General features: G+C 32.0%; 1 protein-coding gene across 2 annotated transcripts in view; it reads right to left on the bottom strand.

Moving 5' to 3' along the window:
- Positions 1–21,430, bottom strand: part of SNX2 (sorting nexin 2) — a 49,590-nt gene that overhangs the window by 11,024 nt on the left and 17,136 nt on the right. For both annotated transcript variants that reach the window (XM_032476586.1, XM_006189185.2), the window contains exons 2-10: positions 17,119–17,236; positions 12,365–12,528; positions 10,948–11,014; positions 10,564–10,607; positions 9,248–9,389; positions 6,929–7,007; positions 1,511–1,586; positions 417–530; positions 70–163 (exon numbers count right to left, since the gene is read on the bottom strand). In XM_032476586.1, coding sequence (XP_032332477.1) covers positions 70–163; positions 417–530; positions 1,511–1,586; positions 6,929–7,007; positions 9,248–9,389; positions 10,564–10,607; positions 10,948–11,014; positions 12,365–12,528; positions 17,119–17,236 — 898 coding nt within the window. The remainder of the gene's footprint in view (positions 1–69; positions 164–416; positions 531–1,510; positions 1,587–6,928; positions 7,008–9,247; positions 9,390–10,563; positions 10,608–10,947; positions 11,015–12,364; positions 12,529–17,118; positions 17,237–21,430) is intronic.

Here is a 21,430-nt window from a genome sequence, read left to right as displayed (position 1 = left end):
TACATTTAATACAATTTAAACAAAATATCTGAATTAACTTATGGTGTTAAACACATAAATAAGACAAACCTTTTCTATGACAGACCAAGGCTTCAACACTGGCATGAAGTTTCCTAAGTTGCTGATCCAGATTTTCAAACTGCTGCTGCTTTTCTTCAAACCACTGAGGAAAAAAAATGAAAAATGCAGCTAACTTAGCCAGAACAAACCACTGTAAATTAGGTTACCAATAGCAAACTACATTCCTTGTTTTAAAGCAACAAATTAACCATGTATAACCATAGTGGTCAACTGATGTGTTGAGAACTAAACTCAATAAGCAAATTAATATCCTATTTTATACTTGTACAGCTTTAAATGCAATTGTTGGGCTCATTAATTCATCTCATTATTCAAGTCGAAAAATCAGCTCTTACTGCATCCGATTCATTCATCTTGATTGTCATTTTGTTGACAGCGTCGGCAGCCTTGTTCACCATCCTCAATATTCCTGCTCCACTCAGAGCCTGTGTATTAACTGCTCTAGGCAGCTGGAATTGAATGACAAATAAGGGCAAACAAACCGGTTAAAAGCCTAGAGGTTTAACTGGCCACAAAAGAGAATGCCCTAATACCCACCCCCCCAAAAAAAAGACAAGGAAAAAAAAGGTGGTTTTATTTTCTTCACTCTCATACATTTCAATAGTGAGATCTAATTTCTCAAATACACTACTTGTACATTCTCAAAGGAAAACTTAAAAAATAGACTTTCCATTTGTTTTTCTTTTGCACGTTTACATTTAGATGGAACAACACTCTGTTTGTCAAAATATATTAAGAAATTGCCAAGCACCTTAACACTGGCCACCTGTTTGGCAGTAGAAATAAACTGTTTACAAGGAAAGAAGAAAGTCTAGAGAAAAATCTCCTTATGCTCAGTTAGGACTGTGTGGTTTTGAATTTTTTAACAATTCAAGAAATGTTTAAAAACAAAAAATTCAAGTAAATTAAAAAAAAAAATTTCAACCAGTAACAAACAGAACTATAACCTGTTAAGAGGGCAAAATGTGCCAAACATAAGGAGCAGCATGGTTATAATGGTTATAACTGAAGCTCTTTCGAGTAACAAATTTGCATCTCAAAACTTTAATGAGACTATTAGAACGTAGACAAACACACATTCAACCATCTCTAAAATGAGGTCTGAATAAACATATTTCATCACATGCCTAATCAACAACTTAGGGCATTCATTATTAGACTATTTATAAGCCATTCTTTTAAATCTGGTTTTAAATTTTCAAGACAGGGACTGAGGAACCTATAATTATTAATGAGAAGAAGATATTTTGCTAGTAGTTTAGTTAAGTAATTAATTAGAGCCAATTAAATTACTAAGCAAAAAAAATCATTGCTTTATTACATCTATTAATGCAACTGTTTACTGAACACCTATTCTTATATAAATGATAATACTGAATCATAAATAATGAGAACATTTACATACAAAACTTTTAAGGAGAAATAATACCTCTGAACTTTCCAAGAACTGCCTTAAATCTGGATCCTGTAGTAAAGTTGGATGTTTTACTGTTCTTTGAAGATATCTAGGATTTGAGAATAAAACGCTCCTTTATTTATCAGTAGTATCTTACTTTAAATCTTATTTCAACAAAAGGATAAAAATCTAAAAATTAAAAAAAAAACAGGTAAAAAGATATTTTGCCTGCCTCCACTAATTATTCAGAATCTTACACCAATTTAATGAATAAAAACTGTATTCATCGTTTGAAAATTCGTAATTATGTAAAAAGGGACATGACAGAGGATGGGGTAAGGATAGGAAGAAGTTAAATGACTTACCAAACTTCTTATTGCAAAGCATCAGATTTACAAAAGGGTATATTCATGAGTTTGTTAAATAATTTTATCTTTGGGTCAGTATGTTCCCAGTTATTACTATATATATCCTAGTAAAACACATATTCCAGTCAATTAGTTTTTTTACCACTATTATTACCAAAATGAAGAATATCCTACTAATTTTTTTTCCTTGCCAGCAGATTTAAATTATCAAATCAATTTTGGTCCTTATTTGACAAGAACTAAATTTTCTTTAATACTTCTGTTTTTAAGGTTTTGCTATTTTTGATTAATGTCTTCCTTATATAACACCACATAAAATAAAAATAAAAGTAAAGAAAAACATCATTATTAAATCATTATCAGCCCAACTTTAGTCATTTTTCTTTACTAAAAAACCCACCTCTGACACGTATAGTAAATTACCAATCATTCTTTCATAAAAAAGAAAAGGTCTATTTCATGATTCTTGTTTACTTAACTATTCTCATTTTTAAAAAAATTACTCTTTTCCCAGATTAATGATTACATGCAGTAATATTTCAATTATAGTACTTTCTCTAACAGTTAGTAGGTATTACTAAATGCAGATACTATTTCGGCAGAAGAAATATAGTCAGTAATTTCTTCTATGTCTTTACAAGATTATAAAATATGCCTAAAATAAAGTGATTACCTTCTCTAAAATCATGCAATATATAATGGTTAAAATGACTCCTTAAGTTAAATGGTTAAAACGACTGCTTTAAAACTTCTGCTTTTATATATTTAAAAAATATACACTATATTATACTTCATTAGCCCACAGAAGTAGTTACTATATTAGAAACAGAGCATTTCATAGATATGTGCAGTATAATCCACTGTGGTTTAAAAAAATATTTGCTACATATATTCTAAAGCTAAAAAAAAAAGAGATGCAGTAGGAACACTAATCCTCTAAGCCTGAGAAATGTTAGTATTTTCCCACTGGAATTTTACTTACAATTTTATCACTGAAGTTCTCCAGTACTATTAGGTAAGTTATTTAGTTGTTTCAACTGTGTGCTGCTTAAAGCAGTTTGCGTAAGTTGTACACACAACAGCTGGTAAATAGCAAGCACTTGGGCATTTGTAAAATGAACAAGCAGGGAGGAAGACAAAACATCAAGTACCCAACCTTTAAGAAATATTCTAATATTTCAAAACAAAATGGAAATACTACCATATTCTAAAATAGCTTTTTAAAGTGGGTTCTGCAGAATACTACTCTCATGCAAAATTCCATGAAAAAGATTGGTTCTTCAATAAAGAAAGCATGAAATATATACATATTCCTTTCTTTAAGATGCATAATGAACAGCAGCAGTACATTAAGCACTGGGAGAAGCCTTGCAGAAAATAAACCCGGTTTACCTTTGTTAAACCTTACATTAATAAAACTCAATTTACTATAGATTTCCTTTTTTCACCCTAGTACATACCAGAATTCTGAGGACTCAATTTTGGAAAATGATATTCTAGAAGATGACAGTAAAACTTAAGGATTACATAAAACGAAGAGCACTTAACCACTCAAAAAAAGGTATTAAGCTTACACAATGTTAAAATTAAGTAAAGCAACATAAAATGGATTTTAAATTAACAACTATTTGTAAATATACATCAATTCAGAATTAAGGTCAGAGAGGATTGTAGATATATAATGGAAGGAGAAGAAAAAGAGGAAAAGAATGTAGGAAGAAGACATGAACAGAGCTACAGGGAGAAGCAGACACACTGAGTGAAGACAGAAATGGGAGATGCAATGGAACTGATGAAAAGTAAGTATCAAACTTAACAAGAGTTGTTTTCTGAGATTTGCTCTAAGGAAGGGCTACTGATATATTTATAATCACTTATGGCTTTCAAGATCCTATTTACATATCAAAACTAAAGCAAAATAAAGCACGTTATACAAAATGCTTCAGAGGAAGAGAGTTAAAGATATTTCTCTTGCTTAGAACTCAAACACATGTGCTAACAATGAGAGACTAGAAAGACAGAAAACAGCCTGGGTCTTTGATGACATTCATTTGTTCATTTAACAAATATTTATTGAGCACTTACTGCATGTCAGTTACTGTTCTGAGTACTCAGAATGTATCAGTGGATATAAGAGAACAAAATTCCTTCCCCAGTGGAGCTTTCATTTTATTAAGAAAAGACGGCCATAAACATATAAATTACGTAGTATGTGACAAAGTGGCAAATGCTGTGGAAAATGAAAGGACAAGTAGAGAAGGGACAAGTAAATGGGATCAAGGGTGTAAGGTGTGGTTGGTGACGATTTAAACAGAACAGGTCAGAGTGAAACTAATGATCAAAATAGGCTTCACTGGGAAGGTGATATTTCAATGTCTGAACTTGAAAGAGGCAAGGTAAGTAGCCAAGCAGCTACCCAGGAACAAAAGCTTTCTAGGCAGTAGGAATGCGGAGGGAAAAAAATCTTAAGGTAGGAAAATACCTGGGATCTTTGAGGAGCAGCAAAAAGATGAGTGTGCCCTAGAGCAGAGTGATCAAGGAGGATATGAGATCAAATAAGTAAGAGTGAGCAGTGCATATCACATAAGATTTCATAGGTGATTGTAAGGACTCTGGCTTTTATTGAGTGAAACTGGAGGACTGGGTGAATGGGGGGTGGGAATATGATCTGATTTATTTTTTAAAAGGACCAGTCTGGCTGCTCTATTAAAAAAAAAAAAAAGAGCTGAGGTACAAGAATGGAAACAGGGAGACCAATCAGAAACCTACTGCAGTTAATTTAGGCATTTGGACTAGTAGTAGATGGGTGAAAGATGTTGTCCATATATTAGAAGAATGAAATAGGATTTCCTGATGGATTTGATAATCCTAAACATCAGCTTATCTCGAAACTTCCTGATACGGAAGAGTAGATTACTCAGTCTGCACTGTTTACGCTATGCCAGTTCTGTTTTTAGGTGCTTGGCATTAACACAATCCTAAATGATACACTTGTATTTTAGAGAAAAGGAACAATGCATTTAAGTTAAATAACTTGCTCAAGGCCTTACAGATAGTGTGTAGTGAAGTGCAGGCTTCAACACAGAAAGGATTCTAAATCATTACACACTGTATCCTGCTACTTTACATTTCTCACCTAAAAAATAAACATAATATGCTCCTAAGATAAGAAGTACTCTCAAGAAAATCAAGTGAGTGATCTTTGGGATACTTAGAAGTAGTTTCTGCTTACTTTACTTGGCATCGGGAGTACTTGGGTTCTTAACCACTCCCTTTCTCTTCCTGTATTTTAATACTAATGTTTATCTTTTTGTTCAAGAAAGTCATTTGGAGTCTCTAAGTTGAACAAACAAGTAAATATATAAATGAATACTACAAAGTATACAAAAGAAATATTTCCCTGACCTGCCAGATCCACACATATGCCTATCTAATGTTTAAAATTTTAAGAAATCCCACAGAAAAATCACTTTTAAAAAATCATTCCTTTGCTTCTACACTTTTTCACCTATATTTTCTACAGTCATCTTTTCTAATGTAAGATAAACTCATAGTACACTGTTTCTTTTTTCCTCACTACTGCAAATTCCACTAAGGTAGTATTTAACAAGTAACATTTACTAGTAAAGAAACTATCTTCATATACACACTAGGTCACAAGATTCAACACTTCCTCAAAATTCTCAATGTTACATACTGAACCAAGGTATGGCTTAAGTACTATGCAATGCACCCAAGTTGCAAGAAAGGTGAATGTAGAATCAAATTATATGTCCTTGGTACAATAAATCTTCATTAAGTTCCTTATCAAGCATGCCATCTGAAATATTTCAATTTTACTCATAGAAAAACAGGACTGGAAAGGTTTTTCAAAAGGTCATGGTTACACATTCAGGAAGGACTAAGCAAAATCAAGGCAGTACATTATCTACCTTTATTCTTAAAAATATTCTATGACTTTTCACAACAGAATCAATTCTAATGTCTAAACTAAACTTCTGTTGATGCAATTTAAATCCTTTTCCTAAATAACTGCTGATTTTCACAATCTCATCTTTTTAAGTCTTCTCTGATACAAGATTTTAAGCCACACACCAGCTTTTCTTATTGCAAATTGTTCAAACCCAACTTTACTGTAGCATTTTCTCGAAAGTAAAACAATTTACTACTAAAATCCAGAAATACGTTACCTTTAAAAATAGTTTTAAAAAATAATTTGTGCTCTATAGATATATTTACTCCCATTTAAAATCTGTCCTACCCACCTCAACCACTAATTTTAAGCCAAGAGAGAAAATAAAACAAAGAACAAAGAAGCAGATTCAATTAAGATAACAAACAAAATTCAATTAAAATAACAAACAAAAATTTATAAAATTAGAAAACGTTTTAAGTCTAGGTAATTACCAACTTATGTCCTAAAAGTTGGTCTTTAAAGATAGTTTTAAACTTGTTTTCTCACATTTTCAGCATAGCAAACAAGGAATAAATGTTAAGATTCTGGGAATAGGAATTCATCCCACGTATCTCCCTTTTAGTAAGCCACAATGAACATAAGTCTTCAAAGCTATAGGAGATGTGTTGAGTCAAGTAGACTAAAGAAAGATACTGCATACATATGTATTGTATACATACATACTGTCCGTGTGTGTGTGTATACACAAATATCAGCCTTTAAGTATGCATGCAATCAACTTAAGCAATGACTAATACTTTTGTATACTTAAGTCAAAATTAACTATACAGAATTGAAGGAGGGAGCACAAACCTAATTTTTCATTGTATTTATTAATATTCCAATATTACTTAGTAACAATTCAAAAGAAAAATTAATTTAGATGAAAATAGGTGCTACCTTTGTTAGACAGACTATTCATGAGAATAAAAACAGAACAAATATACAGTATTGTGTTTTTGAAAACAGCAATTTTCTTAATAAAACCTTAAAGCACTCAATAAGAGTCATCAAGTGGTACTCTGAAAAATTTAATACTTAAAATATACTTTTGCCACTAAATGCAATTAAACTTATATTATTGAAGTAAAAACATGAGAGTAATAAAGTAGGGCTGATCAGAATTACCTTTCAAGAGCTGCTCTCCGTTTTTCTACAAATTCTGTGGATGATGAATCTTCTTTACCCACTTTGACCTTGGTCATGCCTTTGAAAAAATTTGAAACTCTTGATGATTTTCTATTACTGTGAAACATCCTCTTACAATCATTTCTGTATAATTTAAAATATAGTTTAAATTTGAACTAAATTAAAAAGCTCCTAAATCTGTAACCAGTATCATACTTTTGAGAAATGAAAACTCACAATATATTAATATCTGTTTGGCAAGTACTTATTTATAATATAAGTTATAAGAGAGAACAGATAAAGCTGAGGTTGAGTGAGCTGTGTCTGTAGTTTTCTGACCTGCAACTGCCTGAATTCCTTATCTGTTATATATTACACTCAGTAAATTAAAATGTGTTTTCATTTCTTATCAGCAACAATTATTGTTCTTTACTTCAAGGACTAGAAAAATAAAAGTAAGTTTAATCCATGAATATGCTAAATATTTCTTTTGCTGCAGATTCTAAGAACATAGAATTCTTATTTATTCTTATTTATTTATCATAGCTGGTTTTAAAACAGTTGAAATAATGAGCTCTTTCATAGAGACACTGGAAACTCTTCAAATTTAAAAAATAAAAATCATGTAATTATTCCTTTTTGGCAACTTCAATTTTAACACTAATATCAGATTGCAGATTTTCCTTTTTTTCCTGTTCTTTTTAATTTAAAAATTAGATTCTGTAGAAATGAAGTACTGACACATGCTACAACATGGATGAACACTGAAAATATTATACTAAGTGACAGAGGCTTGTCACAAAGGACCATACAGTATATGATTCTCTTTACAGAAAATGTCCAGAATAGGAAAATCTATAGAGAAAAAGGCAAAAAAATGGTATCAATAATAAATAATTTATGATAAACTTAAGTTCATTATATAGACAATGGGAGGCCAAAAGATACCACTGCAACAGTTCAGAGAACAGCAAAATAACATTATTAACTAGATTAGCAATTGTCAAAGTATGGCCAGGATATCCAGATTTCTGATACCCTTTTGATGAAGGATGGAAGGTACACACAAAAATCTATTTTCATGATAATACTAAGTTGTTATTTTTATCTTTCTTACTATTATTCCATGAGACCTCAGTGGAGTTTCACAAAGATTATACAATATGTTATATCACAACAGATAGAGTGCATAAGCAGGCATGAGCTATTTTATATATTTTATAAACAACAGCTATTTTCTATTTAGCAAGAAATTTTGCAAAAATGTAAAAAAAAAGCTAAAGCAAGCCTCTCTTATCATCAAAGTTCTTTGTCTTACAAAAATTATTTTCACAAAAATTTTATTTACAGGTAGTGAGCATATTATTTTTAAATAAACAGAATTTTAAAAACTTCTCATATAATAAGTATCAATAGATATAACCCACTAAAGCAAAAATTCTTTGGTGTCCTCAATAATTTGAATAATATGAGGGGTCCTGAGACCAAAAAGCTGAATAACTGCACTAGATTTCTGAATTTAAAAAAAGAGAAAGAACATAATAAATCCATGTAAATACAGTAGGTTTCAAAATCCTAAAGGAAATTGATAAAACTGCTTTTCAAATCAAATGCTTAAAAAAGTAAAATTAGTAATTTAAATATCAGTAAAATTCATTTAAAATATTTTTCAGGGTAATCTTATGTAAATAAAACCCTATGACTTTCTGAAAAGACTGGAAAAGATACTACAAAATTTTAAGAGATGACAGATGTCTTTTAATGGTGGGACAATGGAAGTTCCGCTCCTCTTTTGTAATCTGCATATTTTTAACTAAGTAAGCCTTTATTACCTGTATAAGTAGAAATGTTTTTTAAATGTTAAGTTGAGGTACATAATAAACAGATGAGTTTAAATAGTTTCTATGTGAGCAAGGCTAGATCAAATCTTCTTTTTTGTACAATGTATAGCTAAGCACAAAACACCTCCATCCCTTAGAAAAATGTAAATATGCTAATAATATTAAATATCCTCTAAGTGTTAATTACTAATAAGATATGCTAACAACTCTAAAAGGGTTTTCAATTGCTTTCACCTCGGCAAACTCTGACCCAATATTTAACATCACTGTATTATATAAATCAAAATCCTCAGGTGATAAAAAAATAAAACTACTAGCTATACATTCTTCAATTGGTGAATGACTATCATAAATAGAACATTTAAATACAGTATCTTTAGACACTGAGATGTCATGACAGTAAATGACCATGGAATATACAAATCTATAGTTCAAATCGACTAGTAACAAAAATCAGTTTTTTTTGATTCATACTTACCTACTATACTCTTTTCTGGAGCTGGTGGTACAATATAACCGACGTGTAAATACTTGCTTGCTAACTTGCTATGCAAACCAAGGAAGTCACTGAATCTTCTTTTAACTGAAAATTCACTCTTGCTGAACATGGAAAGAGAAGTCTACAAGTAAAGAAGAAGTATTTCAAATTTTGAATACTAAACAATTATTTAGAAGTTAATGTAACATGTAACTGTGAACATGCATATATATAACATACACACTGGTCTACTCTGCAAGAAAAGTAGAGTAGCTAACTAATTTGATACAAAGATTTCTATCCAAAAAACCTTCAAATCACAGATGTTTTTTACAGAAACTTAAGAGGACAGGAAATGTTTGCTTTATTCCACCTTTGACTCATCTCACTGACTCTATCCATATTTATGCCAATGATTCTTAACTCCTTACATCTGACCCAGATCTCCTCTGAGCTTCAGTCTATATATTAAGCCAGCATTTGGCGGGGGGGGGGGGGGGGAGGTAATTAGGAGTCCAATATATTGAAATGCCAAAGGGAAGCCACCACTTAAGTCTCACTGCCACCTCAAATTCACCATATTTCCCCCTGCTCAAACGTAAGTTCCATGAATGAAGGGCACTTCTCTGTTTTGTTTACAACTATACTCTAATGCTTGGAAAACAGCCTGATCCCATGGTGTTTAATAAAGAAGTATCCGCTCAGTGAATTAACAAATGTCACCCCACAATGTGTTCCTCCCCTTGTGTTGCCTTTTCTCCAGAAGCACTCCAACAACTACAGTTCTTAGGCATCCCTCCTCCCTAAGTCCTTACATCCAAGCCCTATTGACTGTACCTCCTATGTAACTCAAGCTGTTTATTTTGCTCACCCCCAGAACCAATTCCTTAGTATAAAGTACTACTTTTCACAGCTAGGACTTTATAGATTCTCTCTTTTTTTTTAAGATTTGAAGGCCTACAATCTTTTTAAGAATTGCAATGGCCTCTTAACTGGAAATCCTGACCTTTAATTTGACCCTCCCAGTTCATACTGAGTCAGAGAGATCTTTCTAAAACAAAAATCTAATTGTGCCATACTCTTGTTTGAACCTCCTCAATGGTCTCCTACTTCTGTCTAGATTAGATCCTTTCATGCATACTCTCGGAGGATATTCTACTTACCAAACTATTCACAACTCATTTTAACTATTTACTTATATGCAGTCTTTTCTGGATCTTTGTAAAGACAGAGATCACTTACACTTAATAATCACAGCATTCTCACACTACATATAGTGAGGGCTCAATATTTTTTTAAAAGAGCAAAAGACTCACTTTTGTTGTTACTCTATACGCCATGTAAGCATTCATGCCATCACCTATAAGAAAAGCCAAACAACACTTTGAAAAATCAGAAGCTTAACCACACATACACACACAAAAGGTAACTATGTGAGGTAATATGCTAACTTCACTTCAGTAATCATTTCATAATGTGTACATATATTAACTTATCACGTTGTACATCCTAAATATACACATTTTTATTTGTCAATTATACCTCAATAAAGTTGGAAAAAAAAAAGCTGCCACAGGTTTAAAAATAAAAGCACCATTTTAATATTGTAACAATGCATTTAGTTAAGAAAAACAACACATTAACAACCAAGCTAATTATCAAACAGAAGCATGCACAAAATGTAATAAATATCGACTCACCAACTTTCTCTGGATCTGATACACCAATTTCTATATCAAAAACATCTCCATTTGCTTCTTCTTCAATCTAGGAAAGCATTTTTTTTTGGTGTTAAAGACTCTAATTTATATTACAGTCATAACACTAAAAACTGTAATTTTTACTATTTATCTTTTATTAGGGTCTCTGTCATGACAAACAATTTAAAAAATCACTCAACACTCCATTTCTGAAAAATAAAAGCTGTCTCATTTCCTGACTATGTAGAAAACACACACAAAGACAACAGGAAAAGGACCACTGGGAGAAGTAACAGAAAATCTTCCATTCCCCCAGCTTCTTAGATGTAGACAAAAGTTTTACTCTTCTGTAGGGGTACTGTGGAATTTTTTTGTTTTACATACTCAATCTTCAGATTATTAAGATAATTAACTCCTTAACTATTTTTAATATTAGTATTTTTCAAAGTTGCATCTCTTTTCTTTAAAAACCAGGAGGTAGCCATTATTTTTGCCAGTAGAACCCTATGTACTTACAGAAATTACTATACTTATAAGCAACTTTAGCATCATGATTTCTCTAATTACCTAGTAAACACATGTTCTTCTTGAAGCCAATGAAATCATCATAAATCTCACAGAAAAAAGAAGTAGGAAATATTATAATCCTATGAAACTACAAAGTAGTACTTTTTATGCCACTATAAATAAGCTATCCTTATTAATAGCAGTTCCAAAGAAACGTTTTGTTATTCTCAAGATGCAGCACAGAAATTACATCTTGCAAATTTTAAAATCAGTATTGTCTAAGACTATCTAAGAGAAAAGTGCATTTTTCTAATGATAATTTTTTTAAGGTAGCCCTCTTATACAGAATTTTTAAAAGTAAGCCTCATTTGAATTGTAACATTCATAAAGTATATAAATCCTAGGTATATAGCTTAGTTACTTTTTCAAAGTAAACACATCTTTGTAACCAGAACCTAGAATAAGAAAAGACACTATCATTATATCCTGGAAGGCTCTCATGCTTTCTCTCTGCTCACAACACATCCTCTACTCTGCCAACACGATTACTAACAGTGATTACATGGCTTTGATCAAATAAAATTACTCAAGATATCACTTGATTGTGTTTAAGTTTTCAAAGTACTTTCAGACATTTTATTTGACCAAAGAGGAACCCTGAGAGGCACATATTATCACCATGACATCACAAATAACAAACTCCTTGACTAAGAAGGAAAGTGATGTGCCCAAGTCACTGGATTAAAAAGTGGTAAGGATAAAATTAGAAGTCAAATCACTCAACCTCTTTAGTCCAGTGTTCTTTCTCCAAAGTGTCTAAAAGATTTTAATTACAAATACGTAACAAAAGAGATGCTGGGAGGGATGTATCATTTACATATTAATTTAGAATATAAACATTTTTCCATACCTCCTCCCTGGATCTATCAAAGATCACTGGAGCAGACATACTCTTTGATTCAATTCTGGGAGCAATGAGTGTAGTGGGGGTCACAGGTGTGACTGCAGGAGAAGGTTCAGAGGAGGGTATAGGTTCCCTTTCTGGACTGTCCAGAGAAACTTCTTCTGTAGCTTCTAGATACAAATTAAACAAGTTAGTTAAGGACATGGTCACAAACTCTCAATAGTCTACATAACAGTTAATGAATTATGAAAAATATTTTTGCATGACCCAAAATATAAAAACGCCATTTTAAAATAATTGTTATAATGTATGAATCCTTCCTTAGCTGTTTACCAAAACTTTAAAACCAACAGTGATTTTGTTGATTTTAGGAAGAATTCTGTTAAGTCATCATAATTATCTATACTAGTGGTAGGAATAAGCTAGTAGGAAAGCAATGATGTGGATAATTCCACATTCATTTGTGTCTGGAGCTGTAACATATCTAATACTTATGGTAACTTACCTTCCAAAATCTTTTATTCAGGCCAACATTATGATTCTTTTATACATACGAACACAAATTTTATGGCAGAAGGCTGCCCCAAACTATCTTAAGGGAAATCCACAAAGTTAGTAATCTAAAGCAATCGACTGCTAAAGATTAGTGGATATTACTTGAATATACAAATATGATCCAAAGCAAACAGGTGTTCAGGTTTTAATTCAAAGTGTTTGTTCACTTGAAAAATCTAAAATTAAATATATTTAGAAACAAATCAGATCAATAAACTGAATGTCTACAAACTAAGTCACATTGTGCTAAACGCAATGGAGAAACACAAAGAAATGTAAAATATCATACCTGCCCTCAGGGAGTTTATAATCTAGTTGGGAAAACAAGACATAAGCATGTGGAATGTTAAATAATAATAAAAGACAAATAATAGCCAAGAGAACAATAAAAAGAACGTTACAAGACATCTAAATGCTATATGAACCACAGAACAAACGCTATAATTTGAGTGCAGATGGAAGAGAATAATTTAGGCTGGGGAAAATCAGGAATATTTTACAAAGCTGGACTGAGGATATGAGGGTGAAAAAGAGGGAAGAATTCCATGAAAATGAAATAGAGTTGACCCTTGAACAACACTGGAGTTAGGGCTGCCATCCCTCCACATATTCAAAACGGAGAGTCAGCCCTCCAAATATGTGCTCCTACTGTAGTCGAGGTTCTGCATCCTTGAATTCAACAAACCTTGGATCATTTCATACTATAGTAGTTACTAATAAAACTGATGGAAATGTTAGCTATCTTGATTGTAGTAGTGGTTTCATTGGTGTATATACATCTATCAAAATTCATCAAATTGTACATCTGAAATATGTGTAGTTTACTGCACAGGAACCACATCGCAATAAAGGTGTTAAAAAAAATCTGCATATTATGGACCTAGTTCAAACCCTGTGTTATTCAAGAGTCAACCATAACTGCATAAGCTAAAAGCAACGCCAAAAAGGTGAAAATTATAATCAGTGGCCAAAATGAAAACCACAGTTGTGCTGGTATATAGAATTGATACCAGGAAAAGGCAGGCTGGACTGACTGTAAGGGAAACAGGATCACAACAGTGGTTTCTAACCTGAGGTTCTTAGGTTCCTTGAGGTTTGGGATGGTAGTAACGATAGTCAGTGAGCCATTTTAATACCTCAAAAAGTATATCAGTAATATATTTATCTGAAATAACGTAAACATATTAACAATTAAATACATAAACAGGTTTTTTTGTTTTTTTTTTTTGGTTTTTTTACCATTTTACCATGGTAAACCATGGTAGCCAGAGGAAGGAAAATAGACTACCAATGCTTAACAGACTATAGATGATCCTAACATAAACTAAATGCTCAAATGCAACTTTAGGCTGTTAAGATTGCTAGTTATTTAGCCTTAAAAAAAACAGAAACCATTGAGCAGTGTAAGACAATTAAGAAAGTATATCAAAGCGAGGAGGTGTGAGATCTTTAATCTGCAAACAAGCAAAACAACAAGGAGCAAACAAAACAAAAAGAAACCCAAAAATCTATGAAAAAGGTACTGTTATTGGCAAGAAATCCACAGACAAAAAAACTGAAAGACGTAGTAACTTTGAGACAGCAGTACAGATAAAGTCATTTTAACTTTTCAATCACATTCTACTTCACTGATACAAGGTATTGTTCTTTACAAAGACTGACAGGCTGTTTCAAAAAATAGGAGATCTCAAAATAGGAAAAACTAAATATGATCTAAATAGCTAGTATGGAGGGGGGAAAGTAAAATAAATAGGTAAAGGGAGAGAGAAGGGAGGAGGGGCAAGATGTGGGTAAGGGATTAACAAGTACAAACTATTATATATGAAATAAATAAGCTATAAGAATGTATAGTACAGCATAGGGAACACAGTCAAGATGTTATAATAACTATAAATAGAGTATAACCTTCAAAAATTGTGCATGACTATGTCGCACACCTGAAACTTACATAACTATATATCAACTATATCTCAATAAAAAAAATTTAAAATTTCTTTAAAAAAAAAAGGATAGAGATTTAGGTTCAGTACAGCAAAATATAGTTTGCCTTAAATTCTCCCCATGACTTGTTTATTTTAGCAAAAGTAAACGAACACACTACAAATTAACAATGACTAATTAAAACTACACCTAAATGTTTCAGAAAATGCCCCACAGACACTAAGTACAAAGATTAACATTTCCCTGGAAGAGATCCTTTGAGGATTAAGTATAAATTGATTATGTCAACATTAGCTAAGTAATATTTCATTCACTGAACTTAGATTTGGTATCATTTGCTGAAAAGCATAAGTGAAATAAGCTAAGTTCCCTGGCAGAAAAAAGTTCTAAAAGTCTAGGACAATTTCAACACTGGCAATTTGCTCACCCTCACTTATTCTTCCAGGACAGTTTTCTAATGTGTGTGTTTGGATTTAACAAATGGTTGGAAGGTGCTCTGTAGTCACCTGTATTTGGTGAACATTTTGTAAGTAAGCTAATAACAGTAATACACGTCACACTTGAAGTTTTACTGATACCACTTCTGACATAATAATATTTGAAATGCTACCCCAAACACATTAGCATACATACTAATACAATCTAACCTCCTTATGGTTTTAAAACCAAAATGGCTAAATCTCTAGAGCAATACCTATAGTTTCTCCTCTGATACAGGTCTTAGAACACCTAATGATGTCCTTATTGAAATGCAGTTAAGTTTAAGATAAAAGATAAAGCATAAGAAGTGTTTGTAGAAAACAAAACAAACAGATGACTATTTCTATTGCTCAGTGTGTCTCTCCTCAAAAACAAAAACAAAAACAAAAAAACTGACATTGATCATATTTGAATCAAAATATTTAGTACAGGTCATGCTAGGTAGACTAAAACACGAAAAAAGACTTTTCTAATTAAGCTTAGTGGGCAGATATCATTGTACTGTCCTCATGTGGCAAACTGCCTGGGCACACTGTAAACAAGAAAACCCTCTTTCCTAATACACACACATACTCACACAGAGTTCTCAGAATTTTAGCATAGTCATTGATGTAAAATCCTGAGAATTAAAGGTGAAAGAGTCCTTAATAAAAGGGCTAATCCAAGTGTCCTATGTACAACCCTATACTATTAGAGGAACAGGCACAATTTTAGACTAGTACCTACTTAGTAGAGAAAGAACTTATGTTGTCTTTCGGACTAAAATACAAATGCCATGAAAAAACTTCTAAGGACTGCCTGGAAAAAAGTCCATGAAAGAAAATAGAAAGAATTATTACAACTTTAATTAACTGTGATTTTTACTCTAAGTTGTTAGGTAGCTACAAAAAAGGTGGGGGGATATGATTGGTGTTTGGTGTCATACATTAAATTTTCAGACATGAATTCATAAAATTCATGAATTCATCTGCAGTGAAAACTTTCCACATAATCAATAGGAAATTATATAGACCTTTATAATGGAGGACTGTCTCTTTAAACACTTGCATGAAAAAAACAAGATGGCTTAAATATTCAACCACTACAAAAGTGGAGGACACACTATTAAATTTTAACTCAATCAAAACCAATTTAGGTAAATTAAGATCTTAAACAAAAAGATTCACTGTTTTAAATATTTGTGTCATTAATTCTAAGGGAGATTTTGCCTTTTAATATTTAAACATTAATTTGTACCTAAATTTTAATTTTTTTAAGTTAGAATGGATTCCACCAAATCCTACCTTCACATCAAAAATAAATTCCTCAAGCATCAATTTACTCACCTAAAACTGAATCAACATGGAACAAGTGGTAAATACTGAAGCATTTTGTGAAAACAGATTTCAAACAGAGATTACAAATAAAGTGATTTTTAAATCCAGAATTTACTTTTGCTTTGTGACTACTTACAAGTAATAAAGAATACAATTGCTGCTATTTTTCAAAGTATGAATGCCAAAACCATCAGTTTGAGCCTAAGTACCGATCAAAATAATAAAATTATAATGTGATTTATTTCAAATGCTTAAAACCAGAAAGGGCCACATTTGTGCTCCTCTTTAACAGTCTTTATTTTTCACAAAGCAGTCTAACTGAAATTTCCTATTCTGCTAAGTCATTAACAAGAACAGCTGCTACTCATAGTTTACACAAAATGTCAGCTTTGCTTTATGAAATATTTTCTAATCAGATATGTTCTACAACAGACAATTAGTAAAAAGAATAAAGATATTTACAATTACCTGCAAAAAGATCTTCTCTGTCATCATCTAGTACAACTTCTGCAGGTTTTGGACCATTGGAGTTCGTACTAACATCTTCTGCAAGAAGACTAGCAGGTTCTGGAGATGATGGACTTGACTGTTAAAAAAACAATAATTGATAACAGATTGGCATGTTTGTCTGCTATAATTATGTCCTTATACACTACAGAAAAAGACCATTCTCTTCATATGAAGGGAAGAAAGAACAAGAACAGCTATTTATGGTTCCTCCTGTGAAGGTAAGGATGAATCAAAAACACACTTTTACTGGTCTTCTCCTTTCTTAACAAAAAGTCACTTAAGATTTAATAAAGAAAATCTTTTCTAATCATCCAGTTAGGGAAACTAATTTATCATGCTGAATTATAATTAATAAAAACAAGATTTAATTATTTATATAGCATATAATATTGATTATGATATAATTGTAAAAATCAGATTTTGAAAACATACTGCATGAATAAGAAGTTCAAAATGCCGCTTTACTATAAGAGGAAGGTTTAACATTTTAAATTACAACTATAATTATTCTAAAATTTCTATAGTTTCAAACTAAAAATGTGCCTTCACCCAAACATTCATATTTCAACTAAGCAAAGGGACTATTTTTGTACTTCTTAAAGCACAATGACCAGCATAATGGAAACAAGATTGTAAAGCTTTTAGTTTTATCATAGTTTTCTTACAGTATGTTAAAACCAATACTCCTTAAAAAAAAAAGTTGTACGTGTCAAAAGTGCACAGCTAGATACTTTTACAAACCCATAGCTGTGTAACCAGCACCCAGATCAAGAAAGAATATTACCATCAACTCCAGAAACTGCACTCATGCAACTTCCCATTCTTTACCCTCTCCCCACCCAGATTTCTAGAAAACAACATGAATTAGTTTTTCCTGGTTTTGCTCTTCAGAGAAATGGGATTATATGGAATATATATTTTTTTGTGTTTGGTTTTTGTATTTAATGTCATGAATATGAGATTCTTCCATTTGTTGCATGCAGTAAATAAGACACTCGTTCTCACTGCTGTAAACAGTCCACTATATAAATATACCATAACTGATCCATTCTATTCTTGATAGGCATTTGGGTGTTATTGGTATTTTTTTTTTTTTTACCACTACCAATAGTGCTGTATGAACTTTTTAATATATGTATCTTTTAGCAAACATGTTAACAAATTTCTGTTTGTTACATACATTGGAGTGGAACAACTGGATCACAGGGCAGGTGAATGCTCTGCTTTAGAAGATATCACCAATCTTCTAAAGTAGTTGTATAATTTACACTCCCAACAGTAATATATGAAAATTTCAGTAGCTTCACATCCTTGTCAACACTCTAATATATTCCATCTTTTTCATTTCAGCTATTATGGAGGATGTAGAGTGTATCTTACTGAGGTTTAAATTTGCACTTCACTGATAAATAATGATGCTGAGCAATCTTTCATATGTTTAACAGACAATTTGATATCCTTTTTTGTGAAGGGTCTCTTCAAGTATTTTGCCCATTTTTTTCTTTCATTCTTACTGATCTGTAGGAGTTCTTTGTATATTCTGGATACAAGCTCTTTGTTACATATGTATCATAACTAAGTATTTTCTCCAAGTCTCTATCTTGCTTTTCCACTTTCTTTACGGCAGACTTTGATGAACAGAAGTTCTTAATCTTAGTAAGAGTAAGTTATCATTTTTTTGTTTTACTGTTAGTAAACTTTTTGTAGGACAAATAATCTTTTAAGGCCACTCCTAATTGACAAGATTTTTTCATCAGCTTTTTGAGTAGATTATCCTCTGGCATGAAGACATTTCTTTAGAGCTTTCAAAAACAGTTCAAATTCCTTATGAGAAAACTTAAAGGAGAGGCTTTCATTTCTCTCAGGAGCTCATTCTTACAGACCCAAACTCTCACAGAAGTGGACCTACCTCTATTTATTGAAATTTAAAAACAAATAAGCTTTTATTATAAACTTTTTCTAGATGTTCCTGACAATCTCAATCTCATCTCTAGCTGAATCTGGTTAGCCTGAGTGGTAGATACACTCCCATTGCATTTCTATTTCTTCTGTCATAATTTGTTACCAAATTACACTTACCTGCTTATAGACTACAAACTCATAAAAAGAGTTCTTCTGGAGACTATCTTTCCTTGTTTATTACTTTTTACCCAGTTCATGGCAACAAACACTCAATGACTATCTCTTAATTAAAACCTAAGAAAGTAATTATGAGTACATCTAAGAATTGGTCAGTCAGGTTGTCTACAATACTGAAAAGTTTGAAATATCCTAAAATACATCTACATAAAAATGTAGCAGAGTGGTTCCAACACCCATTCATAATAAAAGCCCTCAGTAAACTAGAAATACAAGGGAACCTCCTCAACTTAAAGAGTATTTACATAAAATCTACGGTGAACATCATACTTAATAATGAGAAACTCAGAGCCTTCCCACTAAGATCAGGAAAGGGGTAAGGATGTGTCCTTTTGCCATTGCTTTTCAATATCGTACTGAAAGACCTAGCCAATGCAGTAATACAAGAATAGGAAATAAAAGGTATACAGACAAGGAAGAAATTAAACTCTTCACAGATGAAGAATCCAGAAGAATCAACAAAAAAGCCTCCCAGAACTAATAAGCAATTACAGCAAAGTTGCAGGATACAAGGTTAATATATAAAAGTTCATTACTTTTCTATATACTATCAACAAACAAATAGAACCTGAAGTAAAAAAAAAAAAATTTTACATCAGCATCTAAAACAACTAAATACTTACGTATTAGGTCTAACAAAATACATACAATATATATATGAGGAAAACTAGAACACTCTGATAAACACAATTTAAAAAGAACTAGATAAATGACAGAAATAACCCATGCTTATGAACAGGAAGACTCAATACTGTCAAGATGTCAATTCTTCTCAACTTGATCTATTGATTCAATGCAATCCCAATCAAAATCCCAACAAGTTATTTTGTGGTTATCGATAAAATGATGTTAAAGTTTATATGGAATAGACAACACATTACTGAAGGAGAATTAGTGGATAGACTGAAGCTACCTGACTTTAAGACTTACCGTAAGGCTACAGTAAGCAATACTATGTGGTATTGGTGAAAGAATAGATTAATGGGATAAAATAGAATGCCCAGAAATAGATCTACATAATATAGCCAACTGATCTTTGACAAAGGATTAAAGGCAATATAACGGGGAAAAAAAAGTCTCTCCAATAAATAGTTCTGGAACAACTGGAAATCTACAGGCAAAATAAGAACTTAGACACAGACCTTATACCCTTTATAAAGATCAATTCAAAATAGATCACAGACCTAAATGTAAAGCACAAAAGTATAAAACTCCTAGAAAACAACCCAGGAGAAGATCTAGATAACTTCAAGTTTCATGAGTTTCTAGATAGAAAAAAGGCACAATCCATGAAAGAAAGACTTGGTAAGTAGATAGACTTCATTAAAATAAAAATTTTCTGCTCTATGAAAGATACTGTCAAGAAAATGGAAAAACAAGCTGGGAGAAAATATTTGCAGAAAACACAGGTGATAAAGCACTGTTACCCAAAATATAAAACAAACTTTTGAAACTGAACAATTAGAAAATGAACAACCCAATTAAAAAACAGGCCAAAATTCTTAACAGACGCTTCACCATAGATATTCACATGGCAAATAACCATATGAAAAGAAGCTCCACATCATATGTCAACAGAGAAAGGCAAATTAAAACAATGAGATACCACTATACCTTGTGGTGGTACGCACTACATACCTACTAAAACAGTCAAAATCTGGAACAATGACAACATCAAATGGTGATGAGGATGTGGACCAACAGGAACTCTCATACACTGCTGGTGGGAATGCAAAGTGGTACAGCCACTTTGAAAGACAGTTTGGTAGCACATTTATAAGATAAACATAGTCTTACTGTATGTTCGAGCAATCGTGCTCCTTAGCATTCATCCATAGGAGTTGAAAACTTACGGTCACACAAAAACATGCACATAATACTTAAAGCACCATTGCCAAAATTTGGAAGCAAGAAAGATCTTCTTTAATTGGGTGAATGGGTAAATAAACTATGGTATAATCCAGACAACAGAATATCATTTAGACTAAAAGGAAATGAGCTATATAGCCATGAAAAGACAGAGGAAACCTAACTGCATATTACTAAGTGGAAGAAGCCAGTCTGAAAAGGCTACATATTGTGTGATTCCAACTATATGACACCAAGGAAAAAGCAAAACTATGGAGATAGT

The sequence above is a fragment of the Camelus ferus genome, chromosome 3 (assembly GCF_009834535.1).
Source record: "Camelus ferus isolate YT-003-E chromosome 3, BCGSAC_Cfer_1.0, whole genome shotgun sequence".
Taxonomy (NCBI): domain Eukaryota; kingdom Metazoa; phylum Chordata; class Mammalia; order Artiodactyla; family Camelidae; genus Camelus; species Camelus ferus.
This window is presented reverse-complemented; position numbering and strand designations above follow the sequence as displayed.